We start from the raw sequence: 16,395 nt of genomic DNA, 5'->3' as shown, positions 1-16,395 counted from the left end.
TAGCATGTCCTCACATGCAGTCCCTTTCTTTCTATTTTAGCTGCCCTTCTTTGGTAGCAGGTCACTGAACACCACTGTCTTTCTTGAGGTGAGCAACCGTAACTAAGTGTGCTCCACACATGGATGAGCTCTCTGCCTGGACAAAAGTAGGGTATTTCCAACTCCTGTATTTATGTGATCTTCTGAAACAGCATCACGCCAACTTTGACTCTGGATACCTGCAAACTTAGTGAAGGTTGTCAATGGATGGCTCTGTGAAATGAGTTTTTCCTTGATTTATAGTTAACTCTATTATTCTGTCCTTTAATTTGGGTTATTTTTTTCCTTTCAACATAGTATGTCTAAGCTTGCCCAGAATGAAGCTTGTGTCAGCTTTCTGTCACTGTGACAAAATACCTAAGATAAACAACTTATAAGGAGGAAAGGTTTATTTTGGCTCATTGTTGGCCCTGTTGATTTTTGGGCTTGAGGTGGGGTAGGCCATCATAGGAGGGAGGGCCCGGCAGAGGCAAAGCTGCTCATCTTATGACAGCCAGAAAGCAAAGAGAGAGGGAAAGGGGCCAAGGTTCCAATACCTCCTTCAAGAACATGCCTTTCAATAGGCCCCACCTCCTAAATGTTCCCCGGCCCCCTGCCCCAAATAGTACCATAGACTGGTAACCAACACTTTAACACATAGGCCTCTGGGGGACATTCAAGATCCAAATCATAGGAAACCTTATTTACTACGATTTGGGCTTACTCAGCTTAACAAGATTTTTTTCATGTACCCACTGAGCTTTGCATTTCAATGGCTGAAACCATTTATGTTACCTTCAAAACTGGGGGTTTCAAGGTGACTAATAAAAATGTCTTAGCACAGACTGGTTTGGAAACCACTATTTCCTCTTTTCCATCTCTGGATTTCTCTTGTTAATACTTTACAGATGAGCTGTATTTTCCTGGTAAGTTATCTATTACAAGTGCAATTTCTTGTTTGTTTCTAGTATAATTTCAAAAATTGATGTTTAAATATATAATTTTGACCCATAGAGTCCCATAGCAATTTATAGGGGTAGGAAAGCATCTGTACTTTCATGTCATACTGTCTCTGTCCCCCAATCATACCATGTATTTCCTTTCAGTATCACCCTTGATAATATCTCTTCCCCTTTACCACAGATAGATCTGGAACATCTCTGCTTTGAATCTCATCTTCTTTTGTGTGAAAAGAACCAATCAGTAAAACAGCATATCAACATATACATGAAGAAGAAACAAAGAAGGTCCTTTTCAGCATGAAAATAATCTATTAATATCCATTGTCTGATCTTAGGGGCTCATTGATCCTACTTTTGCTGTCTAACCAAATGACATTCGTGATTAACTTATATTAGTGACTTCCATGATGGAATTTTAGTTTCGGCATAAATGATATTTGGAGTCAGGTAGAACTTTTAGACAGCTTTCAAACTGTAACATGTCGTTTGCCACCTGTTCTTCAGGTTGACCCTGGTGAGAAAGGATAAGGACTTAGAAGTCATATTTTATTCATGAAATCTGAAGACAGACTATTTGGGTTGACATCCTAGCCCTGCCAAATAAGAATTCTCTGACACTGGACAAGTTATTTACCTGTCCCTGCTTTGGTTCCATTAATAGGATAGCATTAAAAATAGTGTATATCTCATGGGATTGGAATGGGGATTAAATTAGTTAACATATGTAGAGCATTTAGAAGAGAGTCAGCCTTGCACTGTGCCGTGCAAGTGTCTGCTGTAATTGTTACATGTGTATCTGAGGACTGGCATGGTACCTGGCACATAGTGGGTACTCACATGTTTAGTGAATTACTGGATTCATATGAGTGGCTATAGGACTTCCTTAGGAGGTTTTGTACTTACTCCTCTGCACTAATATGTTTCAACCTATTACCCACTCTTGATTTCAAATATAGCCCCAACCCCACATCTGCTCTTCCCAATTCCTTAAAACTACTTAGTCCCTCAAGAATAGCATTTCTGTCCATTTTGTAGCACTAGTAACTGGGCCTGAGTCTCAACTTGCATTGGACTTGGCAATCACCCTTTTTAATAACTCAATTTCTAGAACAATCTAGTTTCAAGAATTGTTATTTCTTTTTTAGATTGATCTGTTCATGTCTTAAGGATTCAGATTATTTTTTATCAATATTATAATTAAGTATTATAAAGTGCCCCAGAATTAATTTTATATTGTAATATTTGAGCCCAAAATTATGATGAAGCTTCTGACATCACTGCCAACTTATTATGCATATTCCTGTCTCATTAGCTCAATAAGATGCCAGTTTATTTGCATATTATCACTTGACCCTGATATCATGGCCAATTAATTTCCATATCCCTATCTAATTGGCTCAAATAAGTTTTTGCCATTTTATTTATTGGCCCAGCTCCCAGAATAGTGGCTTTTAGTCCAAATCAATTGAATTTGAAGCGGTTTTCTTGTTACGCTTTCAGCACCAATGGAAGGACAGAGGGGGTGGTGGTCAAGGGTATTAGGAAATGACACTAGAATGTATAAAGGAAACATTTGCTTTTATCTCCTCTTTTAGTGGAAGAGAATGAAGAAGAAAAGACCATGGTTTAGACATATGGGCAAAGTATTATTTTAGGGAAGAAGATAGCAGGCTACTAAGAGAAATATAATTTCTTACTTGAGAAAATTCTAGCATATAAAGCAAAGATGTGTTAATATTACATTACTGACAACAAAATTCTAACTCGGATTTTGGCTGACCTGGGACTCAGTTAAAATTATGTTATAGCAATGAAGCCTTGAAAGTGTAGTTTTCAGATTTAAGGTGCATGAGAGTAAAAGGGACTGGCCAGGGACCCAGGGGGATAGCTGGGAGACTTGTTTAAAATGAAGTTTTCAGATTCCCACCTGGAACAATTAGATATAGTTTGGTTTGTTAAATTTTAACATGTCATCTGGGTGATTCTGATGGAGGTAGACAAAATCTTGAGAAATACTGGCTGAAGGAATGATCTGCCTCTGCCATCCATTCATTGTTTCTATGTGGAATCTAGTGGTTACTGGGATTGGGTGAGTTGTTCTTTAAGGATTTTGAATATTGAAATCTAGCTGTATTTCCCTAATAATATTTCTAGAATGGTGGAAAAGTAGACAGAGAAAATACAAATCTATGAACAATGAAAAAGAAAGGTTTTTGTTTTTTCTGCTATACTTGGGGATTGGACTCAGGGTCTTGTACTTGCTAGGCAGGTGCTCTACCACTTGAGCCATGCCTCCAGCCCTTTATGCATATGTTATTTTTACAGTAGGGTCTTGATTTATACCCAAGCCATTCTGGACCTCAATTCTCCTATTTGTGTTTCCCTGTGTAGCTGGGGATGACAGGCATATGCTACCACACCCAGCCATTGGTTGAGATGGGGTCTGGCAAACTTTCTGCCCAGACTGGCCTTGAACTGTGATCCTCTGGATCATTACTTCCCAAGTAACAAGGATGACAGTCATGAGCTGCTGCACGTAGCTATAGAAAGAAGGGTGAGTGTGTGAATGTGTTTGTGTGTGTGTGGGGTCACGGTTAGTCTTACTGGCCCAGGTCTTAGAGGCTAATCCACACACTAACAGGCTGGCATACTGATCCCTTCATTTTCTTCCTCCTTGGTCATTATCTTCAGGTCATCGCTGCCACTTTTGCATTTCATTGTCCCTTTCTGTGAGAGAGCGCTCCTGCAGTCTGACTCTTTGCTTTTCACAGTACAGATTTCATAGTGATAAAGTAGGACTGAGGATGGCCAGGAAGAAGTTTATGGTGGTGGTGGGGTGAGCAAACGGCAGAGGTGAAAGAGGAAGAGATAATGATGAAGGAGCATATTCAAACATACCTTCTGTAGTTTGCATTGTTTCCCGGTCCTGGAGGTGCCCGACCTGATCTGTCCTCATAGACAGAGGTCCTCAAGGACCTCTCTAGTTCCTTGAGATTCAGCAGCTTGCTGAAGTAGATGCACACACTTTCAGTCCTTGACATATGGTTTCCAGCACCTTCCTGTCCCCATGATTGAGATGCTTTTGTGTTTTGGCTTTTTTTTTTTTTCAAAATAAGGTCGAATATAAACCTTGTTGAAGTGGCAGAACTGCAAACTTTTTGTCCTTCTTAATTGTCATTTTTTTTTAGCAGTATAAAACACTTAAAAAAAATCTCTAGAGGACTATGTGCTAGCTTCAGGAAAGGAGAGAAGTAGAACAGGTCTATGAGACAACATTCTGTTTCATATTGGATCAGGAAAGAAGAGAAAGTTGCTAGAAACAAGTGAGCAGAGAAAATCAATTTGTAATTTTGAGAAGACAAGAAAGAGAAAGTAAACAGTTATTGGGACTATTCATAGGGGTTTATACATATGAACATTTTTTCCAGTGTCTGAGAATGCCTCAATTTTGAACAATCCTTGCAAACTCCATTTTTAGCTTAAAGTACCCTGAAGATCTCATCTTGGTGTTTTGGCTTCCAATAGGGAACACACCTTTAATGAACTTAAGCCCAGGAATCCTTGTTCTCCCATCTCGAAGGTGGAGATAATAGGGAAAGCTGAGTGGTATATTGGAAAGTGTTTTGCATTGAGAATTATGCGACTGAAACTTCAGTCTTACAAATCAGTTGACTTTGAATGTTAGTAACTATGAAGGCAATTGCAAATATTGAGCATCTTTGTCTATGTGCCACATGTCTATGTACACATTCTTTCCGCTTCAGTTTTCTCACTAGGAAGATTGATATTATTACCTTCCCAATGGTTTATGATTATGGTTTGGCAATGAACTGTCCCCCTGAAAAAGGCTCATGTATTAAATGTTCCTGAATGCAAGCAGTATTTAGAGATGAAGTTGGGGAGGTGATTGGATGATGAAGGCTCTACCTTCATCAATGGATTAATCTATTCATCTTAATCCATTAGATCACTGGGTACATGCTATGGAAAGATGTACTTTGTTCCTGGCTTCTTCCTAGCTCTCTGCTTCCCAGTGACCATAAAGTAAGGAACTTTGCTATACGCTTCCCACCATGATGACCGGAAACAGTGCAGCCTGGTGACCATGAACTAAAAACAATGGAGCCCGGTGAACATGAACTGAAAACCTCTAAAATTGTGAGCCATATAAATCTTTCCTCCTTTTAGGGTAGTCTTCTCAGCTATTTGTCATAGCAATGGAAAGATGTCTATCACATACATCTCAGGACTATCATGATAACCACATGAAGACCAAGTTAGGAATGGATTTCTACATTAGAAAAGTCCTATAACTAATGTGACTTTTTAACAGTTAAAAATAATTCTCAGATTTAAATTGAAAGTAAGTAAATTTCTACCTAATCACTTCCATTTCACTGAGTCAGAAGTTTAGGCTTTTCTTCTTTAAATAGCTATGCTCTCAAATAGAAAGCTTGAGAATTTCATTTAATTTGTGATAGATCACCCAAACTGAACTATAGTCTTGACATTCCTCATTAAAGCTCTGTTGAGAAATGATTAAAAAAAAAAAGCTGTATTCAGAAATCTCAAATTTCTGAGATGACCAAGAAAATCCAACCTAAACCAAACTGAGCAACAATAAATTTTAAAAAGAAGGAGGAAATTAATTACTGTTACATAAATAGGGTCAGGAGTTAAACTTAGGAACAAAGTATCTGATTACTCTTTGATTTGGGAGTCTATGCACATAGAAATTTGAGTATAAAAACATTATAATGTGGTTCAAAACTATGAGACATACACTCTCTTGCCTTTGAGAATTCTCAACTTTTCCAATGCCTTCACTTTCCTAGGCCTCTCTTTCACAATTTGCAAAAACAGAAAATCCTTATCTTTTTATTATCTGAGCGGAGATTTATTCCTATCACACAGATGTATAAAAAGCAGTGAAGATGAGAAGATACTAGATGTTGTTTACTAGACACAAGACTTAATTTTCTCTAAATATCAGGCAAAAAGACTTACTCTACTATAAAAACTTGTTTCTGAAGAACAGTCATGCTGCCTGAAAGATTCAGGATCTTGATACACATAGGTAAATTTAAATATCCCCCTGGATATGGAGATGGAATATTAAGAATGCAAACACAAGAATCTGCTGTAGAGATTTGAACAGGCCAAGAGAACTTGTCATTGTGGAATATGAAAACTGAATTTTCACCATTTTCTGTATGTGTACATGATAGCCGCACAACCTTTGTGCAGTACCTTTTGAATTTGCATACTAGGAAGGAAATAAACTGATTGACCCTATCAGAGAGTTGTAAGAGAAAATTAATTAGAAAATTTCCATTCCTTATTTTCTTTTTATTAATTCTTTACCTTGTCTTAATTCACAATCGGGTCTGTGCAAAACATGGGTCTACTGATTGACCTGAACTGATCAGTCAATTCTATCAAGCAGTTGAACGTCCACTCCCCCACTGAATCAAGCAATTGTTTAAGCCTTCTATAACATTTTACCTTTTTTATTAAAAGATTTGATAAAGTTACTAGTAGAAATACTTACAATGATATTCAGTGAGCATTTAGTTGTTCCAGGCTGTGTTCTCACTTTTTTCTCACAATGAACTCATTAACAAGATTTTCTTACTACTTCTATTTTATAGATAATTCAACTGAGGCTAAGAAGTGCTAAATAACCTGTCCAATGTCAAATTGCTGGTGGTAGCAGAGTGGGGTTTAGACCTTGGCAAAACAGCCCACTGGCGTTTCAATTAACTAGCCATTTCCAGCAAAAGTAGCTTGACATTTGAATCACCTAGAGTGACCTTATATCCTTTTGGTCTCTTTGTAACATAGGTCAGCTTACTTTGAGACAGGTCATCCAAATGCTTAAAGTTGTTTTAATGGTAAGTAGGTTAGACAAATTTGAAATGCCAGACTTGTTTTTTTCAGGTCATAGCTTCTTTGTAAATAATTCATTATTCATTCAGCAGCTATGCTCGGTGCTACCTGTCAGTGATAGCATGTGGGAGACATAAATACAGAACACAGTCTAGTGAGAGAGAAGTGTGATGTTTGGGGAGTTAAACAAACTGCAAGTGCATTTAAAAAAGGCAAAGATTTGTTCTGCTGGGATGGATCAGAAAAGGCATCAGTGTTCCATCACCTACAACCTTCTTTCACTCCATGTGACCCCATGGCTTGCTTCCTCACCAACTCCAGGTTGTTGTCTGGACAGTCACCTACCTATTCATGAGGTCTTCCCTGACCACCCTTAATATTCCTTATTCTACTTCCCTATTTCACTTCTCCTTAGCACTCATCACCTCTTGGTGAAATATTTGCTTTTTCATTGCTGTTTTCCACATTACAATGCAAGCTCCAGGAAGGCAGGGTCTCTTTTTTTGACTGCTTTTTCCAGTAATGGGGAACCTCAGTATGATTTCCTGACTCAAAGTGGGACCATGATACACATTTGTTGAGGGGGTCTAAATAATGAGTGGGGTTAGCTAACATTATTGGAAGAAAGGGAATTCCACATAAAAAAAATCACTTAAGCAAAGAATGGAGGCACAAGTTGCACAGTCCACTTGGAGAAGAGCGTGCTGGTCCTTTGGTTAAAATGAGATACGGTATACCATAGTCTGAGACAATCTACATAATGTGATTAGAGTGAGTATGGTTTAATTCAACTGGCAGCAGTAAGCTCTTAAAATCAGATTTTCTTAAAGAACTTTATGCTGTAAGTACCCTTATTTAATAATTAAAATCATTTCATATAATTCAAGCATGGGGGTGGACCTAGCTTGTATGGATTCTGAAACTACTAATTTTTTTGCTTTTCTTTAAAAAAGAGAGATATAAAGTAGTGAATTCTTAATTAGTTCTGACCTTTGGCCTTTACCCCTTTTATGTCATAATAATAATACTGAGTTAGTCTAGTGGATGGCAGGAGTCATCCCAGCAGCTCTTACTTCACTGGAATGGCTAGCAGCAAGCTTCTGTACTTGGCTATGACTGTAAGCCACTCAAATATATCCAAGTTTCTCTGAGCAAAGTCCTGAAAGTGCCTGCAGTATCTCTGATCACTGAATGAGAAGGGATGGATGGCAAAGAAGTCAGAGTAGAGACAGCAAACTGTGATTAGCAAAGGTGGTTGAAGTATCTGTCTATGACAGTGGGAACTCTTACCAGGGGCCTTTTTTTTTTAATTGTTTTATTATTCATATGTGCATACAATGCTTGGGTCATTTCTCCCCCCTGCCCCCACCCCCTCCCTTACCACCCACTCCGCCCCCTCCCTCTCCCCCTCACCCCCTCAATACCTGGCAGAAACTATTTTGCCCTTATCTCTAATTTTGTTGAAGAGAGAGTATAAGCAATAATAGGAAGGAACAAGGGTTTTTGTTAGTTGAGATAAGGATAGCTATACAGGGAGTTGACTCACATTAATTTCCTGTGTGTGTGTGTTACCTTCTAAATTAATTCTTTTTGATCTAACCTTTTCTCTAGTTCCTGGTCCCCTTTTCCTATTGGCCTCAGTTGCTTTTAAGGTATCTGCTTTAGTTCCAGGGGCCTTGAAAGAAGCCAGAACAAGTAAGTGGGCCCCGAAGCTTTATTGGCTTCATGTTAAAGCTGCTCTGGACTTTTGCTGAAGGCAACAGAATGAAATAGGAGGAAGACTACAGTAGTTGTTGGACATAGGTGATGAAGGGATGGTGCCCTGGAGGTTTGGAATGGAGAGTAGATACAAAACGAATCACTAATGGCAAATGGCTGTGGAACCACAGGAAAGAAAAAAGGTCAAAGGTGTCTGAAGTTACCTCAGGATACTAAGTAGTATTCTGGAAGTGAATTACTATTGTAAAGTTCTCTCTGTGTATTTTTACCCATAGGCTTGTTAAATATTCTTTATATTTTAGAAGGAAATTATGCTCATCGGTTTAACTTTGCTCTTTTATATTACTAGCAATGAAAGTAGGAAATTATTAAATAGAGTTTTAGTGATATAAAGGAATTAGTGAAACTTCCCAGGTCCCTTGTTTGTAAAGAGAAATAAACTCGGCCACCAGGAGTACTTGTTAGAGAAATTAGTAAGTGGAACTGAGCTTTAGCATTTTTTTAGATGTTATGCTTTAGAATATAAAATCACCATGCTGCATTCGTGTGACCTTTTACATTTGCAATATTTTTATTAGTGAAAGCATTGAATGAGTAATGTCCATTGTAATTCCACAGCTGTAAACAATGACAACTGCAGTCTGTTGGTGATGACCTTGTGGCATACCAAGAAAATTCCTCATACTTTAACAATTTACTGGAACATTAAAAATATAATTGATTTAATCACACAGGAGGAAAAAAATTATGTTCAACCATCGAAGTGACAAGTCCTTGAGTTGACTTTGCTTTTGAGCAAGGGTATTCTTTACTCACTATATTTTGTCATGGCTGGATTGTGCAAAAATTTTAATTCAAAAGTTCCCCTTTCTCAATGCCAGTTCTAAGAATTAATCAGATTACATGGGGGTTTACTCTCAAACAGAATATTATTTGTAGGTATTTGAAATGCTGAGTCTTTAGTAAAGTGGTATTATAAAATTAAGTTAGGCTATTAAATACCTAATAAATAAGTCTCAGATAAAGCACTTTTCATATCATGTTATAATATGTGAATTTTGATTATAAAAACCCCCTGAAACCTATAATATGTCACAGAAATTGCCTTTCAGACAAGAAGCAAAAATTTTCAGCTTTCAATAACATAGAAATGATGATTGATCCTTTGGCTATGAGAAAAGAAAATATATTTTGTCTTCTATGCCAATTCCAATAAACTGAGACTGGCTTCCTGGGGCACTGCATTGGATGAATTCTGAAACTGCCTCCAGGCTTTGTAGGCAAGAGCACTGTGATCAATTAAGGAGTGTGGAGTCACAGCGTGTGAGCTATGCATTTGGTTTCCATGATAAAACCGCACTGAAAAAGTCAATAATCACCATGCACTTACCAGATAAGCCACCCACATCCATCTTCTTCAGGTTCTTTGCCTCCAGAATGACAACGGTCAGTTTTCCAGCAGTGGGAACATAGCGGAGGGAGAAGCAGATGTCACCCAATTTCTCTTGCTATAAAAACCATAAAAAGGTATTATTAAGTTTTTCAAATAAAGGTGAATATAGTTTGTACATATATAGTATAAATTCTTCAAGAAGAGGGTTATGACAACTGGAATCTGAATACTTTTGGGTTCATTGGAATTTACAGATGGGCTATCATGAAGAGCAACACTGTTTTTGAAAAAGATCATTTATACCTTCACATCCAACATCACGCATCTGTAATTCAATGGCTTCGGAAATACGATCAAGATGACTTTCTGAGATTCTGCACTGAATAGCACTGCAAAACTCTCAGCAAAATCTCATAACTTATGAAAAAGCTTTGAAAAAGACAACACTTTTTTTAAAAATTAGAATCAAGCTATCTAAGTTTTTGTCTTTTTTTTCCATTTGAAATAGGATTAGATCTAATATTCTATGGTTAAGGTTTTTTATTTTGGGGGGAGGATAGGAAGTTTTCTTCCATTAAGTTCTATTTATTTATTAAAAATTCCAAATTCTTAATAGCTAAAATGCACCACAGTGTAAGTTTTTGACCTTTTACTTTTGTAAATTTCAGTCTTTCTTATTCCTTATCCTAAAATTTATAAAGATTGAAACAGTAATACAAGGGCAGGCCTCACACACTTCCTCACATTATTTCATTAGTGCCATATTTTGGCCCAAATACCACTGAACATTGCATTTGTGTGTGTACATGTACAGGTACATGTTTGAGCATGTGTGTATGTGAAAGAGAGAGGGGGAGAGAGAGAGAGAGAGAGAGAGAGAGAGAGAGAGAGAGAGAGAGAGAGAGAGAGAGATTGATGCCTGTTTCTGTTTAAATAATGCCTCTATTGGAAAGAACATTGTGTGTGTTTATAACCCCACTTCTTGAGTCCCCATAACGTGCCTCTGTGTTACCAGGAACTCTGTATTTGTCTTACTGTGTACATGCCTTAATCCTTCCACATGGTGGTACCCTCCTGGAGGGTCCTTGCCTGGATATCACTTTCCACACCTTTTCAAAACGTAGATAGGCGAAACCTGTTATCCTTGCTTTGAATTACCAAGGTCATAGCTCCCTTCCATTAATGTAGACATTAGAGAGTTACTTATAATGTGCAAAATTCACCAAATGTACTTACTTACCCCTACCCTTTAATTTACACATCAGGAGAGTAGTGGAATACATTACTATTAGTTTCTAAAAATACAGAGTAGAGAGTGGGTATTATAGAAATTAATACAAAATATAGTCAAATGCATCTTGAACTTTATGAGACAAGAAAAATGTAAATTAATAAAATTGCTGCTGCTATTCACAACAGCCAAGTTATGGAAACAGCCAAGATGCCCAACTACAGATGAATGGATTAAGAAAATTTATACACAATGGAATTTTACTCAGCCACAAGGATGAATGAAATTTTGTCATTTGCAAGTAAATGGATGGAACTGGACAACATCATCTTAAACAAAGTTAGCCAGGCTCAGAAGGCCAAAAATTGTATGTTCTCCCTCATATGCAGACTTTAGACCTAAAACAAATGCAGTAATATTATAGGACATGGGTCACACACTAAGAGGAGACTGTGCACAGGAGAAATAGGGAAAGGAAAGGAAACCTAAAACTTGAAAGTGTTTGATCTGCTCACAATAGAGGAGTGAATAAAGTAATCTTAGACTGACAGAGGCCACTATGGGAAGGTGACTGGGAAGTAGTGAAGAGGTCTGGTAGAGATGAACCAATTCCATACACATGTGCATGGAAGCAATGCTAGGAATCTCTCTGTATAGCTATCTTTATCTCAAGCTAGCAAAAATGCTGTCTTTCTTATTATCTCTTATGTTTTCTCTTCAACAAAATTTGAGAACAAGAGGGTGGAACTGGTTCTGCCTAGAAGGGAGGGGGGGTAAGGGGAATTGTGGGGCAGTGGGGAGAGGTGGCCCAAACAATGTATACACATATGAATAAATGTACAAATAATTAACAATAAAATAAAATAAGATAAAATTGCTGCTAAAGATGCTTATTAGCAGGGGGTTCTTTGTGGAGGGGGTACTTTCCACGATGGCCTCTTTGGGAAGCTTGCTGTGTTACTCTCACTGTTCTAATAGGCATGTAAGACATGACCATGCTCTCCTTAGACCATATGTCCCCTGATGGCTCTTTATCTGACTCCTTGAGAAACTTGACAACATCTCAATTATTTTAAAACAAGAAACAACTTATTTTTATTCCAGTATCATTTTACTCTTTGATCTTATATAGGGAAATTTAATGATTCTATATAATACTTAGCTTCAAAGAGAGCATATATAGAATTTGAAATACCATGGCTTCAGAAAGAGGAATATGTGAAATTACCTGTATTTTAAATCTATGAGATTGAAAAAAAGAGTGAGTGTTTTTTTAAAAAATGAATATTTTTGCCAGGCTCAAGTGGCTGATGACTATAATCTTAGCTACCTGGGAGGCTGAGGTGGGGAGGATTGGCATTCAGGGCCAGCCTGGGCAAATAGTTGGTGAGACCCCCCCCATTTCTATAAAAACCAGAGCAAAAAATGGAGGTGTGGCTCAAATGATAAAACACCTGCTTTGCAACTGTGAAGCCCTGAGTTCAGACCCCATTCCCATCAAAAAAGAAAGAGCCAGAATCTGCCTCATGGGGATTCCTTGAACTACCGATAGGAAAGACATGCATGATAGGACTCTAGACTGCCTTGTTATCCCCTGAATATATGCTCTATTCTGCCCTGTTTGAACATGGCTGCTATCTAGGGCCTATGTGGTAAACCAGTGTTGTTGCCTCTGAATCTTGGGACTTGCACCCTTATGAATTGTTGGAAACAAATATTTTCTTTTCCTTAATGAAGTCTTTCATTTCTGTGATTATGAAAAGCACCTCTGTCCTACAGTCTCATTCTGGCATGTGAAGGTTTTACTGTGTCTCTTAATTCACATAGAAGATTCAGAATGACCTGATAGTTTTATAGCAACTGCTTATTTGATAATTTTACATGTAAGTTTGAAAGAAAGATGATTGGGTGGTAATATGTAAACATTTAATTTTAAGCATTTATCACTCCAAAGTTTGAGAAACCAAGATTTTCTAAATTACAAAAATTTTTTTGAGGTTATGGTCATAGGGAGCAAAAATGGCTCTTAGAAAACTTAGAAGAAAAAAAAGAAGATGTCTGTTATAGTTGAGATATGAAATATTCCCCCAAAAACTAACCCATTCAAAAGCTGACCTCAAGCCAATCATTGAGAAGTGATTCTGACCTAATGAATGAATTAATCCATTGATGGAGTCATAATTTGGTGGCATTATGGGAAGTGGTAGAAACAAGGAGGTGGGTCCAGGTTGGAGGAAGGAGGTCACTGGGTGATGCCTTTGAAGGGTGTATCTTGTTCCTGGCCCCTTCCCATCTCTTTCTCTCTGTTTCATGGCTACCATGAGGTGAGCATCCTCTTTTTGTCACATTCTTCTGCAGCCAGGATGTTCTATCTTAACAGGGGCTTGAAAGCAATGTAGCCAGCTGCCTCATGGACTGAAGCATCTGAAATTATGAGCCCAAATAAATTTTCCTCCTTTTATGTGGATTTTCTCAGGTATTTTGTTCACTGCAACAAAAAGTGACTAAGGTAATACTCATATCTGCATCTTAAATCCATGTTGCTCCTTAACAGTTCTATTTTTTTTTTCTATAATGGCCCTTTGAAGTAAGTGCTATTGTGTCATTTTATAAATAAGGACTTTGAGAGTCAGAGGTTATAGAAAGTTGCATAAATGGTCTTAGGAACCAAAGTAAGGCTTTTGACATAAAATTATGTTTTCTTTACTACTAAATGGTCACATGGAATGATAGTAACTAATAGTCCAACTGAAAGTCCACTTGGATATTCCACTCTAAGTTCATTATGTCTTTAAATAAATTGATGTTCAACACCAAGTATTCCCCTTACCTTTCTAACATCCCTTTCTGCCAAGGTCACTAACTAATCTGTTACTAGTGGCCAGCTCTCCTCTCTTTGTTTTCCTCCACTTATGTAACCCACATTTCTTGACCTTTCTTTCTCTGTGAATGTGTCTCAGGTGGGATTTTTCCCTTTCATTTCATTTTTCTTTCATCGTCAATAGAATTTCTACCTTAACAACTTCATTGACCTTCACTTCCAATATGACCTCCATGTCTGTATGTATTTGCCATCATCACCACTAATCTTATACCTTCACTACCCTTCACCATGACCTCAACACCACCGTCACCACCACCTCTGTCATCTTCAGCTGCATTCTCACTATCAGCCCCATGTTGTTTGAGATCAAGCCCCAACCACTCCTGGCATATCTTTTGAAATGGTTTGATGAAAGACCTTTTTAGTTTTAGTCTCTTCAAAGTCCACTGCAGGATGCATACTAATGCAAAGCTAATGTTTGAAAGGTTCACACTCCTCTTCCTGACTTCTAAGAAGCTCTGTTCTTTTCCTTTACTTTAGTGGTCCAGATATTTTTTTTCTGGAAGATATTTATTGCTTCCTTGACCTTCAGAATATATTTTGAATTTGACTACCTCTCCCCATTCTTAGGGATATCACTGTAGTAGATATAACTACTGGGGAATCCGTAAGTCCTAGCCAAACCATGACTAATGGTAACTAAGTGATCATCACTCTTATCTTACACTTCTATAACAGCCTCCTCCTAGCCTCTGTGCATCCATCTTATTCCTTTCCAGTATCTTCCTTACATAAAAGGCAGAGTGATCCTTTTAAAATGGTAATATGATTATTGACTATCCTACTCAAAGCCCTACAAATTTCTTCTCATTTCATTTAGAATAATATGTATCCCTCATAGTAAAAGGCCCTCTATGTTCTGACTCCTCCATCACCTAGCAGTATTCTGAGCTCATTTCCTCTCCCCCGAACATGCCAAGCATGTCTCTTCAATAGAGCCTTTTACATTTACTGTTCATCCTGTCTGTGATATTCTTCCCCAATGCCATAATGAGCCATTCTGTTAGCTTAGTCAGCTTTCTGGTCACGTGTCACATCTTTAAAAAGCTATTCTATGGAAGCTTATCTAAAGTACTCTAAAATATTCCCAAACATACACATCACCTGTTCTCTTGCCCTACTTCTTTTAAGACCAGTACAACTCATCTCTTCACATTCTATTGTGTTTTCTTAGGTTTTTCCCAACCAGAATATTAGATCCACAAGAGAAGAGACTTGTCTTTCCCACTGCTGTGCTCCTGGTATGAGACCAGTGCCTGCACAGAGCAGAGCTCCATATATCCCTGTTTGAATAATATGTAGGTTCCCTGTAACCGAATATGGCCAAGTTGGCCTTCTATTCTCTGGAGTTCTCTGAGGAAGGAGATTCAGAGAGTGATGTGCAAGAGGAAGGTTTCCTGGGTGTACCCACTGAACCAGCACCTGTTGGGGAGCAAGGGATGCAGGATTGTACAGGTGAAGCAGGTGGGCTGTGATGCAATCATATCAAAAGCCTCAGCTGACCGGATGGGAAACTCTGGAGCCAGGACAACTCTTCAGAGATGTTCTGAATTGAGGCAACAGGGGTGAGATTTTATAATCCTGAATCTCCTAAGCATGGGATGTGGCCTGCCCCCACATTTGGGTCAGAGTCTCCAACTGAGAGGTACCAAGAAGGGACACCTTCTCTAGGAAGGAATAATTCACTTATCAACACTCTTGACAGGCCAGAATAATAAATGCCTTGGTCATGATGCTTCCAAGATGAGGGTTTCACCACAGCAGCCACTACTTCTCTATTAGCTACATTTCTTCCTGTTCCCAGATTTTTGCTTAGCTGGGAAATCCATCTGCAATGCCTTTGTTCCCTTTGGCCCAGTGAAATAATGTTTCACCTCAAAGCTCTAGTCAGGGTCCCATATTTTTAATAAAGCACCTCCTTAAATATGGATTTCTGCTAGAAATTTTTTATAGCCAGTATTATGATGCCTAGAGATTTTTTTTCTTATTTATTTTGTGTATGTGAGTTCAACTCACCTTAAAATCCAGAAGAGCAGGGATTACACTTTATATTACCTTTCTATGCCTAGCTCTAGGAACATAATAAAGGCTTCTAAATAATTATGGGCTGACAATATTGAAATGAGAGCCTCATCAGTCAGTTGCTTTATAAACAGCACCAACACTAGTGTTCTAACAACAGTGTCTCCAGTTTAATCAACAAGTCAACTAATGGGTTTATTTGGAGCTCCTTTGCGACTAGTACTATGAACACTGTCACATTAGCCCTGTCATGAAGCTAGAAACAAAAACATTTCTG

The 16,395-nt window shown here is 38.1% G+C and overlaps 1 protein-coding gene across 5 annotated transcripts in view; it reads right to left on the bottom strand.

Moving 5' to 3' along the window:
* Positions 1-16,395, bottom strand: part of Syt1 (synaptotagmin 1) — a 515,891-nt gene that overhangs the window by 86,944 nt on the left and 412,552 nt on the right. For all 5 annotated transcript variants that reach the window (XM_074083998.1, XM_074083997.1, XM_074083996.1 and 2 more), the window contains one exon: positions 9,979-10,096. In XM_074083998.1, the coding sequence (XP_073940099.1) occupies positions 9,979-10,096 (118 nt within the window). The remainder of the gene's footprint in view (positions 1-9,978; positions 10,097-16,395) is intronic.

This window comes from Castor canadensis, chromosome 8, assembly GCF_047511655.1.
Source record: "Castor canadensis chromosome 8, mCasCan1.hap1v2, whole genome shotgun sequence".
Classification (NCBI taxonomy): domain Eukaryota; kingdom Metazoa; phylum Chordata; class Mammalia; order Rodentia; family Castoridae; genus Castor; species Castor canadensis.
Note: the sequence above shows the minus strand (reverse complement) of the source record. Positions and strands in the feature narration are given on the sequence as shown.